At 37.7% G+C, this 24,296-nt stretch overlaps 1 pseudogene and 1 gene segment (V, D, J or C); both read right to left on the bottom strand.

Moving 5' to 3' along the window:
• Nucleotides 1-977: 977 nt before the first annotated feature.
• On the bottom strand, nt 978-1,515 carry LOC138804371 (immunoglobulin kappa variable 1-9-like). The segment is given in 2 exon segments: nt 978-1,300; nt 1,413-1,515. Coding segments are annotated over 2 exon segments (378 nt in total).
• A 7,232-nt stretch (nt 1,516-8,747) lies between these two features.
• LOC138804398 (small nucleolar RNA U3) lies at nt 8,748-8,816 on the bottom strand (annotated as a pseudogene).
• Nucleotides 8,817-24,296: the final 15,480 nt, after the last annotated feature.

Genomic DNA, 24,296 nt, shown 5'->3' with positions numbered 1-24,296 from the left:
AAACATTTTCCCTTTATGGCATTCATGACCCATTATTGATTTTTACTGTCACTACTACTTAATTATTATTATTATTATTATTATATCATCATCATCATCATCATCATCATTTTGGTTCAACAAATGAGTGGTGTCTTGGACAATTTGCTTTGGGATCCCAACTTATATCACTCAACATGATCTCTAGTTCCATTCATTTTTCAGCATATTATGGATTTCATTGTTCATCTTCCCCTCTGTCCTTGCTACTGATCTAGGGAATTACCAGCCTCAGGACTTTACTAAAATACCTCCTTATCTTTGTCCATCATAGTGCTTGAACTCAGGACCTGTACACTCTCCCTGAGATATTTTGCTCAAGGTTAGCACTCTAGCACATTGAGCCTCAGCTCCACTTCTGCTTTTCTGGTAGTTAACTGGAAATAAGTATCTCAAAGACTTTCTTGCCCAAGCTGCCTTTGAATTGAGATGCTTAGATCTCAGCTTCATAAGTAGTTAGGATTGAAGCACCAGTACCCAGGATGAGCCACCAGTACCCAGCAAGACCTCATTTTAAAGAGTGAACAGAGGAGTACTAATATCTTAAGACAAAGTCAAGCTGAGCCTTCATCTCAGACATAGAAGGGAAAACACTATGCAAGTCAGGAAGTGCTTGCAGCAGTTTAAGAGGAGGAAAGAGAAGGCAAAGGTCTCTCTTGTGACCAAGTGGAAATCATATCCACCTGAATACCACATCACTGATGCTCTGAAATACAGACTTGTGTTTTTTATAAGACAACAGAAACCTTGTCTGATTGGTGCCCCTGAGGCTGAGATGGAAGAAAGATGAAATTGAGAGGATTGTCACTGACCACCTGCACCAAACCCCCACTGAACCTCAGAGCCTTGCTCTAGCTGAGAAGCACTATCTTCAGGCAGAGGCCCCAGGAGGAGCAGCTGGGGCAGCTCAGCCTCTCACTTCTGCTTCCCTAGGAGGTTTATGTTATGGCTTGTATCACTGTGGGAGGGTAACTACTACTCTGTTGACAGTAATAAGTTGCAAAGTCTTCAGGCTGAAGGCTGCTGATGGTGAGAGTGTACTCTTCCCCAGATCTACTGCCACTGAATCTGGATGGGACCCCGGTTTGCAAGCTGTTTGCCCAATAAATCAAAAGTTTAGGAGCTTTCCTTGGTTTCTGCTGATACCATTGTAAATTAGTACCAATGCCCTGACTGGCTCTGCAAGTGATGGCGACTCTGTCTCCTACTGACGCGGACAAGTAGAATGGAGACTGAGTCATTAGGATGTCACCTCTGGCACCTGACATTGGAAACAAAAGACAAATATCAACACAATTAACTTTGCTCTGAGACCGTTCATGAAGAATGAGGCAACAATGGGCTGAGTAAATTCCTAGCATCTCCTTCCTTACCTGGGAGCCAGAGCAGCAGGAGCCCCAGGAGCTGAGCAGGGGCCCTTATGTCCATGCTGTGTGCTGACTGCAACTGACTCTTGCACAGGGTGTGAGCAGACTATAAAGAAATTCTCTGGGCAGTAGGTTGTGCTCTAGGCACATGCAAATCCTCAAGCAGTGGGCAGAGCTGCAGGCCTGGCCCAGATGCAGGCTGGCTGAAAGGCCTGTCAAAGCCCAGAACTAAAGTCACCAGGGGTGGAGTCTCTAGAGACCTGCACAGAACAAATTTGTCCTCAGAAAATGTTTTTAAAGGAGGGTGTGACAATGATCAATAGAAAATGGACTCATTACCTTACTCATGTAACTGTAACTCCTCTGTACAATATCTTTTTTTTAATTTTATTTTATTTTATTTGAGAACATACTGTACAGAGGGGTTACAATTACATTGGCAGGATAATGCATACATTTCTTACCAAGCATTGCAGCCTCCTCCTTTGTTTACCCTTCACATCCCTTCCCAGCCTCCCCCCTCCCCCCCACCCAATCATACCACCCTCTCCCCCCCCACACCGACATTGTAAAGCTTGCTTTGACATGACATTTTGTAATTCTCCTTGTTGCAACAGGTCCACCTGAATCCTTAAACGACTTGTTTGTCCCCATCTCCTCCACATGTTATACTGACATCAAATAAAGTGAAAACGGGGGTTACACTGTGGGGGAGGGACATACAAAGCAACAAAGAAATAATCTTATAAATGCATTAGAAACACATGCATGAAAGAAACGAAAACATTAAAATACATATTTAAGGGTTCGTTTTCCTAACATCACATTATCTGACCTTTTCCGCTTGACTCATACCTATACTAGATATTGCAAATAAGGGAAACCATGGGACCTATGTTTCTTTGGGCCTGGCTTACTTCACTTAATATAATTTTTTCCAAGCCTTTCCATTTCCTAACAAATGGGGAAATGTCATTCTTTCTGTTGGAGGCATAGAATTCCATTGTGTATATATACCACATTTTCTTGATCCATTCATTTACTGAGGGGCTTCTGGGTTGGTTCCATATCTTAGCTATGGTAAATAATGCTGCAATAAACATAGTTGTGCTGGTAGCTTTAGTGTGGTCTTGTTTGTATACATTTGGGTAAATGCCCAAAAGTTCGATTGCTGGATCATAGGGGAGATCTATGTGAAGTCTTTTGAGGAACCTCCATACTGCTTTCCAAAGTAGTTGAACAAGTTTACATTCCCACCAACAATGAAGTAAGGTTCCTTTCTGTCCACATCCCCTCCAGCATCTGAAAATTAAACCACCCAACAACAAATCCTCAAAGAAACAATTGCCCAATAAATAAGTGGGCGAAAGACTTAAAGAGAAGCTTCTCTGAAGAAGAAAGAAGGATGGCCAATAGACACATGAAGAAATGTTCAACATCCCTAGCCATAAAAGAAATGCAAATCAAAACAACATTGAGGTATCACCTCACTCCAGTTTGAACAGCAAAAATCAAGAACTCTGTACAATATCTTTACAATAAAATAGATATTAAAAGAAAATGAAGGGACAGTGTTAATGGAAAAGAAAGGGACCTTTGTGGAATGGTGGCCCTTACTCTCCAGCCCCTGTCCCACCCTAGACAACTTCTTTTTTCTTACTGAAGAAACAACCACTGACCTCCCTATTGACTCATCCGATATCAGTTCCCAATGTATCTAGCTCTTTGTTCTATGTGAGCATTAAGCCTGACTCCTGATGGCAATGAGTCTAAAGCTTCCTCTCTCCACCTAGTGGAGGAGCCTGACCCATCCTGAAGGCCTGCTCAGCTCCCTCACTCCACCTCTGAAATAGGTTAAGATCTCTCCTGCCCTAACCCTGGATTTTAACTGCTTGTACAGGATCTGTCTGTCATGTTAGTGAAGTGAAACATTTTTAAATGTTAAATAAACTTTAGTGTCTCTAAAAAAATAATGGAAAGAAAAGAAAATGAAAATCTATGCATTTATCCAAAAAAAAAAGAAAATATTTTTCCTTGGAAACCTAAGGCAGATTGACTCTATTGTTCTTTACTGCTGTTTTTTTAAAGTGCATTTTAATTTTGACATGATCCATGCTATGGTTATTTTTTCTTTTTTCTTTTTTTCTTTTTTTTCCCCGGTTGGTTGTGGGGCCTGAACTCTGGGCCTGGAAACTGTTCCTCAGTTCTTCAGCTCAAGGCAAGCACTCTACCACTTGAGCCACAGCACCACTTCCACTGCTAATTTGGGGCTGAGGAATCGAACCCAGGACCTCATGCATGTAAGGCAAGCACTCTACCACTGAGCCACCCTCCCAGCCCCATGCTATGGTTTTCATGACAGCTTTTTATATAATTAAGTCACTCAGAAAAAATTTAAACAGTTTTACAATTAAAATAATTATATAAGACTGCTGCTCTGTTACTAGATATTATAAGACCAGATTCCCAGAGTTTTCACTGTTTCCCTGTCATATCCAAAAGAATAATCATAATCAGTATTACCCAGAAATTGATAAGTGATGACACTAATCATAGGTAGGTAGGTAGTTGGCTAGGTAGAAGTAGATAGATAGAAATGTACATATGTAGGGAAGTAGAAAAAAGAAAAAAATAGAAATTTAAGGAAAGAATAAAGCAAGGAAGCAAGGAAGAAAAGAAAATCCAGAAAGCTATCTAGGTAGCTAGGTGGCTTAAATTTTACTTTAAAAATACTATGCAAAAACAAAATAGGTGCAATAAAAAATCATGATCGGCAAGGTATAGACCATCCCCTGGTCTTTGCATTGGTGGCCTGCACACTCCTCATAAATGACTGTTTTTCTTTGGTGAATGTTCTTTCCCAGTGCCTCCCTCCAGGACAGTTCATATAAGCTCCCCTAACCAACCCCAGCTTCTACTAAGGAAAGAATTTGATGCTATTTCTAGCTAAGTGAGCATTACAGATTTCTACATCAGTTATTTCCTAAGCTTTTGGGTGTCATGTATCACCTATCTTTATTATCTGACGCTGAGGCCCCTCAGAAGCTGAGATGTTCTCTAAACCATGGACTCATATCTGCTTCAGTGTACTCCATTTCACACATCTGTGTGTTCCTACATCATCCATTTTGTCTACTGTCTAAATGAAGGTATTGACTAAGTGATGGTGTTTTTAATGACTGCGTTTAGGGATTATGTCTCAAATAGACTTGGAAGGGGTAAAATGCAACATGTCCAAGGTTGAAGACTAAGAATTGGAGCTAAAAATATAGAGTGGACATCTTCATACAGTGAGGACAAAGACCGAAGACAGTGAAGTAGAGTAAGTGCAGAGGCCTTCACACATGAGGATCAATCGATACTACACCCAAACAAGAACATAAAGTGAGTGGCCTTTGGGAAAACTTTTGTTTACAATGGGCAGAAAGTTCTATGACAATGCACTAAATGGGAGAAGACTAAGAAAAAGAAACATTTGTGTTAGGAGTACTCTTAAATGTAGCTGTGATACAAAGCAATGTGTGTTTGCACTTCCATCCTTTTTCATGACATAAAAGCCTATAAATCCCTTGGAACTTTGGGGAGGGGAGATGAGAGAGAAAGAACAGAGAGAGAGAGAGAGAGAGAGAGAGAGAGAGAGAGAGAGAGAGAGAGAGAGAGAGAGAGTCAGAGACAGAGACAGAGACAGAGACAGAGACAGAGACAGAGACAGAGACAGAGACAGAGACAGAGACAGAGACAGATGCCCAAGTCTGGATTTGAATCAAGCCTAAAATCCAATGATCTTTGTTACACGGTGCTCATATATTACATGCCACCCTCTGTAGAACTTCTCTCCATGATGTGAAGCACAGGTAATGTCCAATGTGGATAGATAACCACTCAGAAGATGGAGATCTGAGGATCATAGTGCAATGCCAGCTCAGACAAAAACCTCTGTGAGACTCTTACCTCCAATTAACCACCAAAAGCCAGCAGTAGAAATGTGGCTCAAGCAGTACAGCTCAGGGACAGCATCCAGGCCTTAAGTTCAAAGGCCCAGACAGCACAGAAAAAGGGGTAAGAATCATGAAAGACCAAGTTAGGAACAGCCCTTTGTTCATGTGATGTCTGTCAATACATTAAATGGAATGCTCTATGAGATCATTGATTTTCTTTGATGTGCTCAAGATTTCAGGGTTGGTGTTCATCCCTGATACTATTAGTGTATAAGAATAATTTCTTTGTGTTTGGGGTAGGAGTAAATGAACAACTGTCCCAACAGTTTGAGATCTGTAGCTGTTTTGCTTATTACCATCAGGTGGTGCTGTGGAACCTTCAATGTGTCAGTGACAGAGATGTGAGAGAACTTCACATGGAAGAGGAGAGACTAGCTGACTTGAGGAGCAGTGATAAAGCTCCTGAGCATGTGGTGGGGATTCATAGTCTGCAATAATGCTTGAACTGATGAAGATATCAGAAGCCTGCTTGATGTCTGGAGCTGCTTGTTTACTTAATAAAAGGAATTCAAACATGGATTTATGTAGGGAACTCTGGAGCTGGGCTGTGAGGCCTGGAAATGGTTAAGAAATTGGAAAGCCATCTCAACAGTAACCAGAAGGCTGAAAGCTGGGCCCTGGAAATATCAAACAGTCAAGGGAAAACAGAGGTTCAAGTTACTACCCTGTGGCTGCTTGTGCATCCAAAGTTTAAGGCCTTGGAGATAAGATAAAAGTCTATGCTTAATATAATTTTTAAATTATATTAAGTGAAGTAAGCCAGGCCCAAAGAAACATAGGTCCCATGGTTTTCCTTATTTGCAATATCTAGTATATGTCTGAGTCAAGCAGAAAAGGTCAGATAAGTTGATATTAGGGAAATGAACCCTAAGATATATATTCAAATGTTTTTTTTCTTTCATGCAATTGTTTCTAACATATTTATAAGATGATTTCTTTGTTGCTTTGTATGTCCCTCCCCCACAGTATAACCCCTGCTTTCACTGTATTTGATGTTGGTATAATTTGTGGAGGGGAAGGGGAAAAACAAATTGTTTAAATAGGGATACAGGTGGACCCATTGCAACAATGAGATGTACAAGTCAGTCGTTATGTCGAAACGAACTTTACAACTTTGGTGGGGGGGAGTGTTTGGAGGCGGGGCAGGGGGAAGATGGGAAGGGATGGGAAGGGGAAACAAATGTACTCATTATCTTGCCCTTGTAATTGTAACCCCTCTGTACAGTATTTTCACAATAAATTTTTAAAAAGTCTATGCTAATGTTGGAGTGCTCATTGCTTCCCTCTGCTTCATAAGATAAGGGACTCCATTATCACTTGTATGCAAATTATGCATAGTGTTATAACTTCAAACATATTCAAAGCCTAGTATCAATACTGAACTAAATTAAAAGATTTGTTACTGAGATCTCAGCTCTGGATCCCCTGCTGTCTCCTTTTGTAGTTTCTCTCTTTTCTCCTTTCATTGTCCAGGTATCATGTCATCTTGGTGATCCTGGTTGTAGTTAGCCCCAACATGGGGCTTGAATAACAAGTGAACTGAAGATTTTGAAAAAGTCAACAGAAGAACCCTGAGGAGTTCCTGCACTAGGACCACACTTCAGGATTGCCAGGGTAACAATGGGGCAAGCTGAAAGCAAAAGGGCTGAGTATTTTAAGTCAACAAAGATGCTGCTGGCAGCCTCAGGAGCAAAAGTAAAGAGAAAAGACTGAGGACTTAGCCTTTTATGTCAAAAAATATTGTCATCGGTTGCCTCCACAAGGAATGCTTCAAACTTGGTGATGGAAGGAGATTGTCAGGCCATTTGAAATGGCTCTTAACCAGGGGGAAATAATCCAATTGGGAGGGAAGGGATGGTAGGGGAAAAGCAAAGAAGGAGATAACAATGCTTGATAGGAAATGTACTCATTACCTTACTCATGTAACTATAACCCCTCTGTACAGTATTTTTACAATAAAAAACATAAAAACTGATTTTTATGCAACAATTACAATGATGTTTCAGCCTTTTCAAACTCCTCCACAATCAGAGTGTAGGTCTGTATTGGAAGCTCCTATGTAGAAAAAGGAAACCTGCTTGAAGTCTAACCAGTATTTGTAATTCAAAATGTCCTGGAATGAGGAAGCCCATAGCCAAACCATTAGAAAGGAGCATGTCCAGCCCCCATACAAATTGGGGGGCTGCCCAACTTAGGAGGAAGAGAGGTTGGCTGAACATGGCTCAACAGTTACAGTATGATGATGAAGCTATTAATCAGGAACACAGGGCAAGAGAAAAGATAACACAGCCAGGATAAGTGACTATCTCTTCAGTAGAAATCAGGCATGGAGACCCTTATGTTATTTTATAGCCAGGTTGAGGCAATCTTCATAAAAATGTACAACAAACTGAGTTAATAGAATTACTTCTCCAAATGCTTCCCTTTGATAATACTAATTCAGAGTGTCAGAATGCTTGGACCTCATCAGGGCCACAAATGCCAACCTTGCAGATTAAAAGGAATTGTTCAGAAAATAAAAATTCCAAGCAAATTCAGATGCTTGCATAAGTTAAATAACCTTCTTGGTATAGGATGGGGGTTCACAGACCCTTCTAAAGATTTCTATTGCATTCATAAAATAAGACCATGTGCCTTTCCTTTCTCTATTTCTCTTTCCAGGTCCTGGAGACTGAAGCCCATCTAGGAAATATTTAAAAATCAATATGTGTACTAATGTATATTGGAATGTGTTCTGTGCTATCCAGGTCTTGATTATCTATATACAAATGCTATTGTTAACAGGAGTTTTCTGTTTTGCATTTTGTCTCATAGATTCTTTGGTGTTGTCTGTTTTTCTAACACTGACCACGTTATATCATATTGGGCAAAATAATGTCATTTTGTCAGTGGGATTTATGGCCTATTTTCAATTATAAAACTTAAGTGTGCCTTAAAACTTTGTGCACAAGTGTGTATGTATGGTTAAACATGTTCAAAATAATCTGATATTTTAATATTAGACAGTTACTCTCCTCTATCAAATTAAAGTGCTTCTGTTTCATGTTGTAATGTTTTTTGTGTTGATATTGCCTGGAATTGTTTCCTTATGAGCTATTATCTATACTGTTGTGAGTAGTGGCCATATAAAAAATGTGAATCTTGTGTCAGATGAATTAAAAGAATAAATTGTAATTACCAAGTGTGGGGCTCATTAAAAGGCCCTGCTCACAGCCAGTTGTGATTCAAAAAAATACAGAGAGAAAAGAGAAAGAAAAAAGGGGCAGTGTTAGACTCAAACTACAAAGAAGATCATCATTATATCTGGGTGTCAACAAATGTGTCTGCTATTATATTAAGAAAAACTATGATTTTTGAGTTTAAAACTTTTCTAGTAACGAACTATAGAAATGATCCCTGAAAGTATAGTCTTTTGAGTTTAAAACTTTTCTAAGTGTTAATTCAAAATACAAAGTATGGAAAAAATTAAGGAGACAAGGGAATGTGAAGAAAGAAAGATAGTAAATGAAAGGCTTTGGAAATAAAATTGAGGAAACAGAAAAATGATTTCCCTTAGATAAGAAAGGATTTAGAAAGTAAGAATTGTCTTAAATGTTTCTTTCAAAGTGGATAAAGGAAGAAGACTAATGACTGAAGGTTTAAATAACTAGCAGATGGTCAGAATATGTCTTGAATTTATAAGTGAGAATTTGTTGTTATAGTTTAGTAGTGAATTCAGTATGTAAATAAATGTGATTTAAATAAGTTTAGGATTAATACACTAAAACCAGCATCTCATTCTTTATGTCTACTCATGAAAGTAATAGTACATGTACTATTAAATTTGTCAAGTTTTTAATGACATTAAACTAGTAACTAAACTAAGTTCACTTAAGTGTTTATGTCAAAAATCCTTCAAATGAATACCTCTTAACTAAAATGCTAATTTTTCCTCTAAACTCAGGAACGAGACAAAGATGTCCACTCTCTCCACTTCTCTTCAATTTAGTATTAGAATGCCTAGCTAGAGCAATAAGGCAACATACAAACATAAAGGGGATCAAAATAGGGAAAGATGAAGTAAAACTCTCCCTCTTTGCAGATGACATGATCTTGCATTTAAAGAATCTCATGGACTACACTCCCAAATTACTCAAGCTGATTCAAAACTTTGGCAAAGTAGCAGGTTACAAAATTAACCCTCAATAATTAATGGCTTTTTTGTATGCCAACAATGAGGAAAGCATTTCTGAAATCAAGAAAGCAACTCCAATCATAATAGACCCCCCCAAAAAAACCCCTAGGAATTAACCAAAGAAGCAAAGGACCTCTATGATGAAAAATTAAAAAACATGAAAAAGGTAATCAAAACAGAACTTAGAAAGTGGAATAACCTCCCATGCTCCTAGATTACAAGGATCAACATCGTGAAAATGTCAATACTTCCCAAGGCTATCTACAAATTCAATGCGATACCTATAAATATTCCAACCTCATTCTTCAAGGAAATAGAGGAGACAATCCAAAATTCATATGGAACAATAAAAGACCCCAAATAGCAAAAATGATCTTTAACAGAAAGAACAGTGCTGGAGGAATATCAATACCAAATTTCAAACTCTACTACAAAGCCATAGTAATCATAACAGCTTGGTACTAGCACAAGAACAGACCTCAGGACCAATGGAATAGAATTGAAAACCGGGAAATGAATCCACAGACCTGTAGTCATCTAATCTTCTATAAGGGAGCTAAAAAAATAGAATGGAAGAAAGACAACCTCTTCAGTAAATGGTGCTGGCAAAATTGGTTAATCACTTGTAGAAAACTAAAGCTAGATCCTTATATATGATCCTGTACCAGAATCAATTCCAAATGGATCAAAGACCTCGGAGTCAAAACAGACGCCCTGAAAACATTAAAGGATGGAATAGGAGAAACCCTAGGTCTCCTTGGCACAGGCCGAAATTTTCTTAATAGAGACCCAGAAATACAACAAATCAAAGAAAGGTTGGACAAATTGGATTGGGTGTAATTGCAGAGCTTCTGCCTGGCAAAGGATGTAGCTAGCAAGATCAGTTTTTGCTGTTTAACATGTCTGTTCCCTAATTATGTAAGTTGCTTTGGAGTCAGAGCTTCTGTAGCAATTATAGTCAGGCTCACAAAGGGGCAGATGACACTCACAAATTTTCCTGATTTAACTTTGATCCTTAATAAGTTCCAGGTAAGCCATGCTTAAAATCTATTTTTACGGGTCTCCATGTTTACTCTCACCTGACTTGTCAGTCATCTACCTACTCTTATCTGGGAAGCAAATATTGGTTAAATCCTTCCCTAGGAATTCTGATTTATAAATTTCAGGAAGATAGTGATCTAAGTAACCTGGTGTATTAACTTCCACAGGCTCAAGAGGAGCTGCAACTACTACAGAAACATATTCAAAATATAGAGTTAGAAAGAGTGAATCCTGAATCCCTAGCATATAAGGAGATAAATAGTTCTTTCCAGTTAGCTGAAACATCTAGGATATCATAATCAAAATGGTAAGGTCTATTCATCTCTAAAATATATACAATTAATTTTGCCAAAGATTGTTATCCTAAATGAAGACTACCTCTTTATTTTACTGACAGAAGTAAAAAGAGAAAGGTATATTGCTCTTGTAACAACTCCCTTAACAGTCTACACAGCAGAAAGAACTGTTCATCCACCTGTTCATCAACTGTTCAAGGTTTAACCCACTTCTTTTAATCTCATTAGAGCTCATTCCCAATTGCTCGGTCCTTTGTCCCAGGGCAATGAGTTCTTTGATCATAGGTGATTCCTCTACAATGTTCTGCTTATACTAGTACTAAATTGCAAACTTCCCTACATAATGGCACATTAAACATATTACAGGAATCCCATATAATCCTCAAGGACAAGCCATTGTGGAATACAGTAACCATACACTCAAGTCTCAACTAAGTAAACAGGAAGGGGGAATAGGCATAGGTCATTGGACCAGCCAAAGAACAGATAGCAATCATTATGTACCCTAAATTATGAAAATTTAATTTTGCATCCAATACTTCACCAGAAGATAAACATTGGAAAGTTCTGAAAAAATTGCCATCTCATGTCAGCCTGTATGGTAGAAGGATGATAGTGATAATAACTGGAAATTTGAAACTGTCAAAGTATGGCACCATGGTCATGCTTATGTCTCCACAGGTTTTGCAGACATCTGGTTACCAGCCCAGAAACTAATACCCAGGAATGAAGTAAAGATCATCTAATACCAAGGAACCTCTGGATGAATCCTTCAAGAGGATGAAGATGACTGCAGGCACTGGATAAACAGTGCAAAGCAGAACAGCAACTATTCCCATCTAGGAACAAATGAAGAAGCTTTCTCAAGAAGCTGAGAGATGCTTACAGGACAATGGACAGGAAATTAATGCCATGTCTTTGTAATGGAAACAGCACTTATTCATACTGTGAGTGCCTCTTGCATAGTGCAAGCCTCTGCCAGGAGGGTTCCAGTGCTGGGTCAATATTATACTTAACTTGTACTGTGATATCTAACAAGTCAGAAGTGGGACCTGTCCATTGATATAAAGGTAGAGTAGAACTATTTAGTCAGAAAAAACTGATTGGTTTCAGTTCCAAAATACAGAGAGTCTACCCCCAAGACAGTGCTCTTACAGAAAAAAAAAAATGTTACTGTATATTTAGCTCTTGAGACAGAATTTACAGTTCTTCAAACATAAGGCTTCAATTGGACATTAATACAATGATTAAAACTTCATTTTTATTGAGGAAAGCCCTCTGTACAAAATATCCTATTGCAAAATTTAGTCGGAACTGCTGTCACCTTAGAAGGGGACAAATTTATAACCTAGGATAAAATTAGTCAGCAAAAAGATGAAATCAAAATAAAAAAGATGAAATCATAGAGAATGAGTTAAGTATGGACCTTGAATTTATAGTTCATCAAAAATGTTTATGTTTCAGTTTTGTGAACCATCTTAGTAACTGTTCTGTAGCAATACTTGCTTTGTCTAAAGGAAAATTACTTGGAATTGGTTGGTCTTTTTCTTTTGTGGAAGAAAAACATCTCGTGTTCTGAAGAGAAATTATTCAGGACTCTGTTACATTGGGAGGATGTACCTCTATTACTTAATAATTAAACTAACCAGAATAAGGGATGAATGAAACATGATCTCCAGAAAATTTTGAAGATAACCTTATACTATTAAGTACTGATGATAGAGTTGTAGCTACAGCATTTATTCTACCTGACCCTAAACTTGTGGAGTAGGTGTCCAGAGAGAATCTAGTCAGCTAGCTTGTCTTTTCAACAAGACAACAAATGTTAGGGCCATAATTCTGGAAGAAATAAATCAGGAAATAATGGAGTTAAGATCAAGTATTTGACAAAAATGAGCTTCCATAGATTATTTGCTGATGAAAAACAAGAATTTGAAGGGTTGTTTTAATATAACTAACAATTCTCAAAAAAATTCAGAACAAGTTAGAACAGATCAAAATTGAATTAAACAAGTTAAAAATTATTAATGACCTGGGGCTGACTTGGCTATGTCTCTTCTTGGGTCCAAGAGCTTCCATCTTAGGGGCTGTCCTGTTGGTTCCTTGTCTATTCCAATGTTTATCATAAGCATGTTTCCACTCAAGCAGAAAGGACAATCATATTGTCTTACATAATAATACAAGGGGGAAATGTAGCAAACTCTGGAGTTGAGCTGTGAGACCTAGAAAGGATAAAGAGATTGGAAAGCCATCTCTGACTGTATTCAGAAGGCTGAGAGTTGTGCCCAGGAAAGGTCAAACTGTCAAGGCAAAACAGAGGTTCAATTTTCTCCCTTAAGTGTCAGCTGCTTGGGTTGTTTAAGACTTTAGAGATGAGAAAGAAGTCTATGTTAAAGTTGGATTTTTTGTCACTTTGCATGTTCCTTCCCAACGCTATAACCCCTGTTTTGATTGTATTTAATGTCGGCATAATTTGGAGAGGGGAAGGGAAAAAAACAAAATGTTTAAATAGGAATACATGTTGACCCATTGTAACAATGAGATATATAAGGCACTATGTTGAAAAACAAACTTTACAATTTAGCAGGGGGGGGGAGTTAGAGGGAGGAATGTATTTGAGGAGGAGGGAGGGAAGGGATGGTAGGGGAAAAACAAAGGAGTAGGCAACAATGCTTGATAAGAAATGTATTCATTACCTTGCTCATGTAACTGTAACCCCTCTGTACAGTACATTCACAATAAAAAACTTATTTAAAAAGTTAGAGAATTTATTGCTTCCCTCTGCTTCCTAAGGCAAGCATTTATCACTTGTATGCAAACTATGCTTCATGTTAATGCTGTTAATTTCAAAGATATGGATACCCTAGTATCTGCACATACTTGTAGTCACTTTGCCTGTACTTTTTTTTCTTTTTTGTACATTTTTTATTGTAAACATACTGTACAGAGGGGTTACAGTTACATGAGCAATGTAATGAGTACCTTTCCTATCGAGCATTTTTGCCTCCTCCTTTGTTTTGCCCCGTACCATCCCTTCCTTTTCCACCTCAATGACATTTCCTGGAAAAACTCCATTTTTCCCTCCCTTTCAAAGATGTAACACCCATGCCCTTTTCTTTTGAATCATTTGATGATTTACATAGTATCCTTGGGTCCAAGCCAGGCTGGTCACATTCCTGTTTACAATTAGCTTGTAAGGCTGACATTTTATTGGCCCTTCCTTTAATGATGATAACTGTTACTGTTGTGCTAATTTCACATCATGAATCATTTAAACATGGAAACAAATTGATTGTGCTCCATTTCTCACTAAAGCATTTGAGACCAGAATAATCCGCTTCTGGGAAAAAATACTGCCTACCTCAGTTTACTTTAGAATAATGCTCATACAGCTGAAAACAAATGCTCGAGGAGTCGGAATCATAGATTGATGCTGGGAGGCAGAGATCAGGTTAGTAGTCCTCGCTACTTAGGAGGCTGAGATCCTAAAGATCCTGGTTGCAGGACAGTCAAATAAAAATATGGTCACAAAGCCTATCTCAAAAATGACCACTAAAAGTATTGTTGAGTGTATGGCTGACGTAATCAAGGACCATTTAAGCAAATGTAAGATCCTATGCTCAACCCCAGCACGTATAAATAAACAAATAGCAAGACAATATATCCTTCTCTATCATTCTTAATTTAAAAGAAATACCAAAAACAAATCTAATTCTAGGTAAGGTTCTGCAAAATCTAACCTTGAAATTTTTTCTAGGAAATTTTGCAAAATAAGATATTTTAACAAACTAACAAGAGTTATTTGCATAAAATTATTTGGGCCATATATGGCAAAATTCTGGGCAATAATCTCTGTAAAAGCCAACAAATCATGATGAGCAGATAAAATTAGAGTAAATGTTTCATACCTCCACAAAGTTTTTACTGTTTCCTTTAGTATAATTTTTATGATTTGTGCATTTTAACTTTTTGTCACTTAGCATAACAAAGTAGAAACTGGTTATCATTTTATAAATGATTCAATCTAAGTCTCATTCCAATAAAAGCAGTTAAGGACATAAGGACTTAGAAAAGAAAAGTACACAGATATACACAAAAATAAAATCAATTCATGAATCCATTTTAAATTCAACAATGCTTAGAAAATAATTGTGAAGAAATGTTAAATTAAAAATAACACTAAGACCTATTACTCAATACCAAATTTGAATTCGGGGAAAATGAGTAACAATATGAAATATGTCATGACCTCACTTACTGCTGGAAAAATATAATGGGTACAAAGCATACTTTAAAGATGTTTGCATTTGAGAATGTATTTCTATATTTTGTAGAAATAAATCCTTAACACTATAAGATACTCTCATTGTTATTGTTTTTGTTTTTGTTATTGTTTTCTGTCATAATATATGACCCTTAAAGGTTCAGAAAATATAAATACTCACCAAAATTCTTCTTTAGCAAAAACAAGCCATTTCAGCCAGGTGCCAGTGGCTCACTCTGTAATCCAAGCTACTTCCTCAGGAGGTCCAGATCTGAGGATCACAGTTCAAAGCCAACTCCAGTTAACTATTAAAAATTCCAGAAGTAGAACTGTGGCTCAAGTGGTAGAGCTTTGAGCCAAAAATTCTCAGGAATTGCTCCCAGGCTCTGAATACAAGTACCGGTACCAGCACACAGAAAAAGAAAAGAGCCATTTCAGTTTTCACATACTATCTATAGAACTAAAGCAGACTATGCCAACATGACTTAAACTGTCACTCTCCTATGCTAATACATAATACTGTGGCTGTAACAACATCACGAAATTTGGTGACCACATGCTGAAAAGGCAAAGAGTAAGGATCTAAGAGGAGTGTCCATTGTGCCCAAGTGGGATTCAGGCTCCTAAATATCTTTAATAAAGACCTGAGGCAATCAAAGGAGGAAGGACTTATAAAAGGGCACTTTGTATTCTGCCATTCAGGCTCCTTTGCCTGATGCTCTTAGTCTGGATTCATACGTTAGAACCAGGTGTATTATCTGGATGTCAGGCCAGAAGATCTTCAAAGTGAATTGTTTGTGTCCAACAAGCAGGAGTGCATAATTTGGGCCTAGGAATTGTGAATCTATAAGAGTATTGTGACACTGTCATATGATTACATAAAATTGATCTGATCTCAAGGACAAGGGGCAAGTGGCAGTTTTATTTTGGGGATGATGGACATTTGCAGGATGAAGCCCCTCACAACAGGAGACTGTCTAGAAGCTGAGATGACAGGGAACAAAGAAGGGCTAGTCTGTCTAGAAGACTTCACCCTGAGACACATAGGGAGTCTCCAGGTCAGAGATACACAAGGCCAGTGTGGTTAGGAATTTCCATGACCTGGGTTTATCTTTCTTGATTGCTTGATGTTGTGGATGGAGTTTCCTGCAGCCCCCACTCCATCTACTTCTTCAGTGGTCAAAAGCAGTGCCACTTTGTAGAAATTTGAAATAACTGGATATGTAAAATTGAACTTGGCAATACAAATCTGCTGCCTTTAAAGAAAGCGATAAAGAAATGTGTGGTTTCTAAAGCTACCAGCACAACTATGTTTATTGCAGCATTATTTACCATAGCTAAGATATGGAACCAACCCAGATGCCCCTCAGTAGATGAATGGATCAAGAAAATGTGGTATATATACACAATGGAATTCTATGCCTCCATCAGAAAGAATGACATTGCCCCATTTGTTAGGAAATGGAAAAACTTGGAAAAAATTATATTAAGTGAAGTAAGCCAGGCCCAAAGAAACATAGGTCCCATGGTTTCCCTTATTTGTAATATCTAGTATAGGTTTGAGTCAAACGGAAAAGGTCAGATAATGTGATGTCAGGAAAATGAACCCTTAGATGTGTATTTTAATGTTTTTTTTCTTTCATGCATGTGTTTCTAACACATTTATAAGATTATCTCTTTGTTGCTTTGTATGTCCCTCCCCCACAGTATAACCCCTGCTTTCACTATATTTGATGTCATTATAACTTGTGGAGGAGATGGGGAAAAACCAGTAGTTTAAGGATACAGGTGGACCTGTTGCAACAATGAGAAGTACAAGTTGTCATGTCCAAAATGAGCTTTACAACGTCAGTGCGGGGGGGGGGGGGGTTGAGGGGGGGAAGGAGAAGGATTGGGATGGGGGGGAGGGGGGAGGCTGGTAAGGGATGTGAAGGGTAAACAAAGGTGGAGGCTGCAATGCTTGGTAAGAAATGTACACATTATCCTGCCCATGTAATTGTAACTCCTCTGTACAGTATGTTCACAAATAAAATTAAATTAAAAAAAAGAAATGTGTGGTTTGAATAAATGACATGAAGCATTAATAGACATCTTTATCTCATTTATATCATACAGTTGTATATGCTCTACTTTGTCTAGACTATAATCTTGCAAAGTCTCCAGATCTGTATTACGTTAATAGGGTTCTAAACACACAGAGACCTGTCTCCATCTGGTGCCTATACTGGAGAATCCAACTTACTAGAGATGAGAGTTCTATCCATGGATGAGAATGGAAACCCAGACACTTGTCAAGGCCACTTCTATATAGATCCAATATAAGGAGTGGAATGCCAGCCATGAAGAACTTACACATGAATACTGTGTGCTTTTTCCAGTTACTTTAAGACTGTCAACACTGGGAAATAATAGATTGATAAATATTATTGGTAACTAGATGCACATAGCACGATCTGTGAATGTGTATACCAAAATGGGAATCTCTAAAATACTAAGAAAATCCTCCTTGTTTACACTCAAGAATTTTTTGTTTGATTTTTTTAAAAATATGTTTTTTATTGAAAAATACTGTACAGAGGAGTTACAGTTACATGAGTAAGGTAATAAGTACATTTCCTATTAAGCATTGTTATCTCCTCTTTTGTTTAAGGCCTACCATCCTTTCCCTTCCCATCTCCCCACTCCTCCCCACCTCCCTACTCTGACAGCTAAAAAATGGTGCTTATGCATAGTCACAAAGCTGGACAGCTGGTGCTCCTGCTAAGAATTTTAATTTTACTTCTTATATTTGCATTTTCATAATAGTTTGTGTTAATTTTCTTAAATGCTGTGTAGCATGGATCCAATTCTAGGCTTTTGCCTATAGAAATAATTTGTTTTACCACTAATTGTTTAATAGATACTGTGTTCTCCATTGTATTGTTTTTCCACCCTTTCCAGAAAGCAAAGAACTGTAAGTGGAAGAGATTGGTAAGAATATCAGGTATCCTCTACATCCACATGCCTATTTCTGGACCAGAAGAAGATGAGTTATAAAATCTACAGCTTTTCTTTTGAAAATCTATTTTGTATAATTTTATCTTCTTGTTTACTTTGTGAATCCAATTGAATATCACAGCTCAGATCCTTGTAAGTATAGATGTGTCTCTTTAATAAGATAGCAGGTGCATTGTCAGATCTGTGCTGGTTGGGCAGAAGAAGATGAGTAAGCTGGAAAGGATGGTCCCTGATTTTTTTCAACCAAAAGTTTCAAATGACCTGCAGAGTTCCATTCTTTTGAGTACCACTGTCATCAGATGTAGGCACAAATATGAGCAGTTGGGCAGCCAGCCTTACACTTGTGTTTCCCTGGGAGGTTTATGTTATGACTTGTATCACTGTGGGAGAGTCACTGCATATTGCATACAGAAATAAGTTGTAACATCTTTAGGCTGAAGGCAGTTTATGGTAAAAGTAAACTCTTTCCCAGATCAACTGCCACTCAACTTTGATGGGACCCCGGATTGCAAAATGAATGCTCTATATAAAAGGAGCTTGGAGATTGTTCCTGCTTCCTGTTGATACCAGCATAAGTAACTGCTAATACTGTGACTAGCCCTACAGGTGATGGTGACTCTGTCTCCTAGAGACACAGACAGTGACAGAGACTGCATCAGTTGGGTGTCACATCTGTCACCTAACATGGAAAACACAAAACTTGTTGACACTGTACTTGATTTTAGTACCCTGCATCTTGATTACACATTTGTCTAATCTGGGGAGGGAAAGGGGAATAACAAAATGCTGAAGCATTGCAACATTGCAACAATGATACCCACAGGATGGTATATTGGAAATGAACTTTACAACTTCTGGCAAAGGGTGCAGGCGTGGGGAGGAGGGGGAGGAGTGTGGAAAGTGAGTGAGGGAAGGGATAGTGGGACAACAACAAGGGAAGGGGTAACAATGCTCAAAAAGTAATGTACTCATTGCCTTGCTCACGTAACTGTAACCCCTCTGTATAGCATCTTTATGATAAAATAAAATTAAAAATAGTACATTAACTTATTAAAAGACTTCCTTGAAGAAATATTGATAAAATTTTGTTAACAATATATTCTTAAGTAAATCTAGGGATTGTTTTTCCTTACCTGGAAGCCAGAGCAGCAGAAATCCCTGGAGCTGAGCAGGGGCCCTCATGTCCATACGGTGTGCTGACTGGGACTGAGTCCTGACCAGTATGTGAAGAGACTATTATGGTATCCTAAAAGCAGTGGGCTGGGCCCTGGTCACGTGTAAATTGCAGGGACTAGAAGTGTGGTGCACAGCTATAAGACTGCAGATTTTAGTATCTTAGTTCAGACAGGTTGTCCTTAATGTGCCCAGGATACATTAAGGTCAACCCAGCCAGAATAATACAAATGTGCTAGCATGGGATGGTATTCTCTTGGGTCCAGAGAAGTAAATGAATTTATGTCCTGTGATATGAGTGAATTGTGATTTCCATGTTGGTCATGAAATACTTTTTGGCTAGCTTTTTAACTAAGCCAATCTTCCAGGAAAAGATAGTTCCAGAGATATACAAATAATTATTTTTTTTTTTTACCAGATTCCCTGACTCATTAGCTTGTTTCTTTTTTTTAACAAACTTTATTGTTTAGTGATCATGAAGAGAATTACCCAATTACCCAGAGATAGAATGAGACTTAAGACTGAAGATAGATGGAGAGATAGATAGATGAATAGAGAGAAACCTAAAATATTTCAATGAATGATGAAGACATATGTGGAAATATTCTTTGTGAAATATATTGTTATGTTCTGCAAAGTACAGTCTACCTACTGGGTATCTGCTATCACCTCCACATAAGCCATTTGTTGCTCTCCACTCCTGAATGCACTTTTTCATAACCAGGATTTAGGACAGTTAACATCAGACTTTGGCTCTCTGTCTTCTGAAAGGACACAGATTCATGAACAGCTTTGTGATCATTCCACGTGTCTGAGCTAGAAGTCTCCTACACCTTTGGATGACATTCATGTTTCTGTCCTTTCAAATTGTTCCCATTCCGAAACTGAGATATTCTTTATCCTACAAACTGAAGTCTACTCAGATTACTCTGCTCTATAAACATGTGCATTACTACGTTACCCATCTCTTTTAGTGTCAAACTGAAGAAATCGTTAGTAACTGAACTGCTGTCTGGGCTTGTAACCCAGACAAGCAGAACCCCAAAACCCTACTTTCAATAAATATCCTTAAGCAAAAAGATACGGATATATTACAGCAATAGAAGAGTATTTATGAAATCTTGAGTTCAATCCTCAGTAGCACAGAAAAAAACACAAAAAGAAAGACCAGCATCTTAAACTAATGCCATACATTTTCATGTGCAGAATTCCCTGGTGCTGACAGGGCTTCTGTGTGGCTGCCCTGCAGAACACTAAGATGATCCCCATATTATCACTGAGCTAACGCTGAAGAACCATGAGCATTCAGATCCTAACGTTATGATGACATTTATAAATGTAAAAATTTCCCAATCCAGTAACTACTAAAGCTGTAGAAGTGAATGCATCATTATGGTACTGGCAAGTATTAAGTGCATTATTCTTTCTTTGAGGACACTAACTTCACACATTTCCAATCTAATTGTCTGTTAATACAAGTGTATTAGCATATGGACAGGCACTACTAACATTTCGATGTGCCTTTTCTACAAAGTCTGTGTAATAAGGATTTTTCTCAGTGGACCTTGTGTGTTTATGCTAAGAGGTAGAAGACCTCAAATGTCAGTGAGTTGTGGGAAGTACTTAGATCACTGGAGGTGCTGCCTTTGGGAAGGTTAAAGGAGTAAGTCAGATCTCTTAAGAGTCAATTGCTATGATGTGAAGACAACCAAATAATCAGCCTCTTCAACATGTGGCTTTCTAATAACACATCATATCCTGATACAGACATGACATCCCTTACCTGAGAACAGACAAATAAGGACACTGCACCTAGGACTTTCTAACTCTAAAAGCATATATTAAACAAAACTTTTCTTTGTACAGTGCATAGGTACTTTGTTATAAAAACTGGGAATGAGCTAATGAAGGCATGTGTATGTGTGTGTACACAAGCATGTATATACAGATACACATCTGTGTGTGTTTAACATGTGGGTTAAATAGACATATTCTTATATGTGGCTAATAGAGTAGTAAGGAGAATCTTTTACCCTTGATACTTATCATAAACACAGCTGATTTTTTTTCTGCCAGTCCGCATGCTGGAATGCAGGGCCTAGGCACTTTTCTTGCACTATGTATACTCAAGACTAGTGCTCTACCACTTGAGTCAGAGCTCCACTTCCAGGTCTTTTTGGACAATTAGAAATAAGAGTCTTCCTTTCCTGTCTGGGTTGGCTTTGAACCACAATCTTCAAATCTCAGTCTCCTGAGTAGCTGTAGTTACAGTTGTGAGCCACCAGCCCCTGGCTTGCACAAGGCTTCTTAGACCTAATAAGGAACACTTGTTATCTTGCTGAACTGAATATTCACATTCAGTAGATCTGAGATGGTTTATAATTTTGCCTTTGTCACATGGTCTTCGTGATGTTGTTGATGCTGAATTCTGTACAAACTCTGAAGGGAAAGAAATAATACTGCATCCCTATTTATTTGTTTGCTTTTTATATTGTTAAGAAAGATTTTGGTTTGTTTTTGAAGAGATTCTTACATATTTCATGTAAAAACTTCATTTTCCATTGACCTGTGACTTAAAATTTCCAGTGTTGCTTGCAATACATTGATGATACCTAGATTCAATATGGAAATGTTCTTGGGTAATGAAATCTTGATCAAATCCTTGAGTTTTGGGTCATATGACCACAAAGGGTGGCCAGCTCTCAACTTCTATTATACAGTTTCTACAGGAAGTGTATATCCCAGAATGCTTTTCCCTCTCTGGTTTCCTGTGGATATGCTAAATGAGGGCCTCACATAGGATTCTAGGCCCTAAGATGACTCAGTCATATCCATCCCCAGATATACAGGAGGAAATAGTTGAGAGCTGTAGACAACTGAGGATTCATGAATTTTTACATATTTTATATGTATTCGATATGTTTTATATTTTCATTATACAAATACTGTATAGAGGGTTACAGTTACATGAATAAGGTAATGAGTACATTTCCTTTCAAGCATTGTTACCTCCTCTTTGTTTTGCTCCTATCATCCTTTCCCTCCTCACCTCCCAACTCCTCCCTCCCCCACAAGTTGTAAAGTTTGTTTTAAAGATAGTGTCTTGCACATCTCATTATTACAATGGTTCAGCCTGTATTATATAAGTTTTTATACATTATGTGTGTCTAAGTATGTTTTTTCCATTAATGCATACATGTGAATATCTATCAGTAATTTCATATACGTAAGCCCATTTCTAATTCCTCTGATATTGATTGATGTTTATGTGTCAATTGCAAATTAATTGTTTCTTTTGAGAAGGATCTATGGTAGATGCAACTGCATTACTTTTATTTACATAATGTCATATTTGTCTCTGTATTCTATCACTTTATATTTATTTTATAAATATATTATGTAATCAGTTCTCATAAAATTGCATCCTCTCTATGTGTTCATGTTTCATATAAAACCAGTCATCGTTTTAACAATAATAAAGTGTAACAAACTCCTCTAAATCTAGGTGCTCATAACACAAATCATTTATGTTAGTGCATAGACAAATTCACACTTGCACTGATGTGCCCAATCCAGGCAGGGCTCAGCTTCTTCATTTTGTTGCAGGTCCCTGGTCCTGTCTCCATTGTGTGGAATTGTTTGATCTGGAACAGAGACATAAGAGGAAATGACCACTTAGGATTATATACATTCTGTTGTGGTCAATCTATTGTAACAAATTTATGTCCAAATAACCCCTGAACAGGACCATGAATTTTTATCAAATTGCTAATAAACATTTATTCTATTATACTTTCAAAGGATTGGATCATATAACTGAGAAATAATCATGAATTTGCAGTTTGGCATCCAAAAACAAAAATTAGTTTCTGTTAATTAGACAAAGATGTAGTTGTGTTGCTACCATTTTTTTCTTAACAGGTCTTCATTGAGGTAAAAATCTCCTAAAGCTTAGATTCCAAAAAATCCCATGGAAACCTGTTAACTTGTTGAAACACAGAGCATCATTCCTTGAAGAAATGTGAATCAGCTATTTTGCATTTGTAACCAGTGCTCAGGGATGATAAGAATATTTCTGGTTTCAGGAAAAGAATGAGTAGAAATGCTTAATTATATATATATTTAGGTAACCACATATGACTCCATTATATTCCGTATGTGTGTTTGCCTGTGTATGTGCTTTTCTAGAAAGGTATTCCAGTGTTAAATGTTGACAACAAATATTTAATGTAATTTCTCATTTTGTAATTACCATTACTACAATAATTTTTTCTGATATGATAATAGACTCAATAATAATATCTAGAAATAACTCCACGTGAGCTCCAGTCACAACTCTTAGACTCTTAGATAGGAAGTAGTAATAACAGCTGACTTGTCAATCATACAGCAAAAGCAGTATGCTGGAGTCCCAGTGAAACTTTATTTTTCTTTTCTGATGACTCACAGACTTGTGAGGAGACAATGAGGAGCCCAGGAGAGAATTAGAAATCTGATGGGAACTTCTGTTAAAATGCCTGAGCAGAGAGGAGAACTGAGAATCAACTCTGACATTTCTGGCTGGTCTTCTACAAAATGCTACAATTGTGGATAAACATTGAATTAATTGTTCCTGTTAAGATGTTTCCATAAGTAACTTAAAGCTATTCCATAAGTTCATATACATTCCAGACCTATACTTCTTCTATGAATGATACCTTGATGAAATCAGAGCATTTCCAACTTCATGCCACTTTTTCCCAGATGGATTGGAGATCATCATGGAGAAACAATTTATATCATCTGAAGCAGATGCACACTGGACACTGGTGGAGACTTGAGAATTCCCCAAGTCCTGGTCTGTGAGATGTCATAGTTCCATGTGTCTAAGGTGATAGAAGTGGATCCAAGCAAACAAGATGAATGATGCCCTCCTGAAATGTTTTTTTTTTATATATATAAAGCCAC

This window comes from Dipodomys merriami, unplaced genomic scaffold, assembly GCF_024711535.1.
Source record: "Dipodomys merriami isolate MVZ:Mamm:240054 unplaced genomic scaffold, mDipMer1.0.p SCAF_36, whole genome shotgun sequence".
NCBI classification, from domain to species: domain Eukaryota; kingdom Metazoa; phylum Chordata; class Mammalia; order Rodentia; family Heteromyidae; genus Dipodomys; species Dipodomys merriami.
This window is presented reverse-complemented; position numbering and strand designations above follow the sequence as displayed.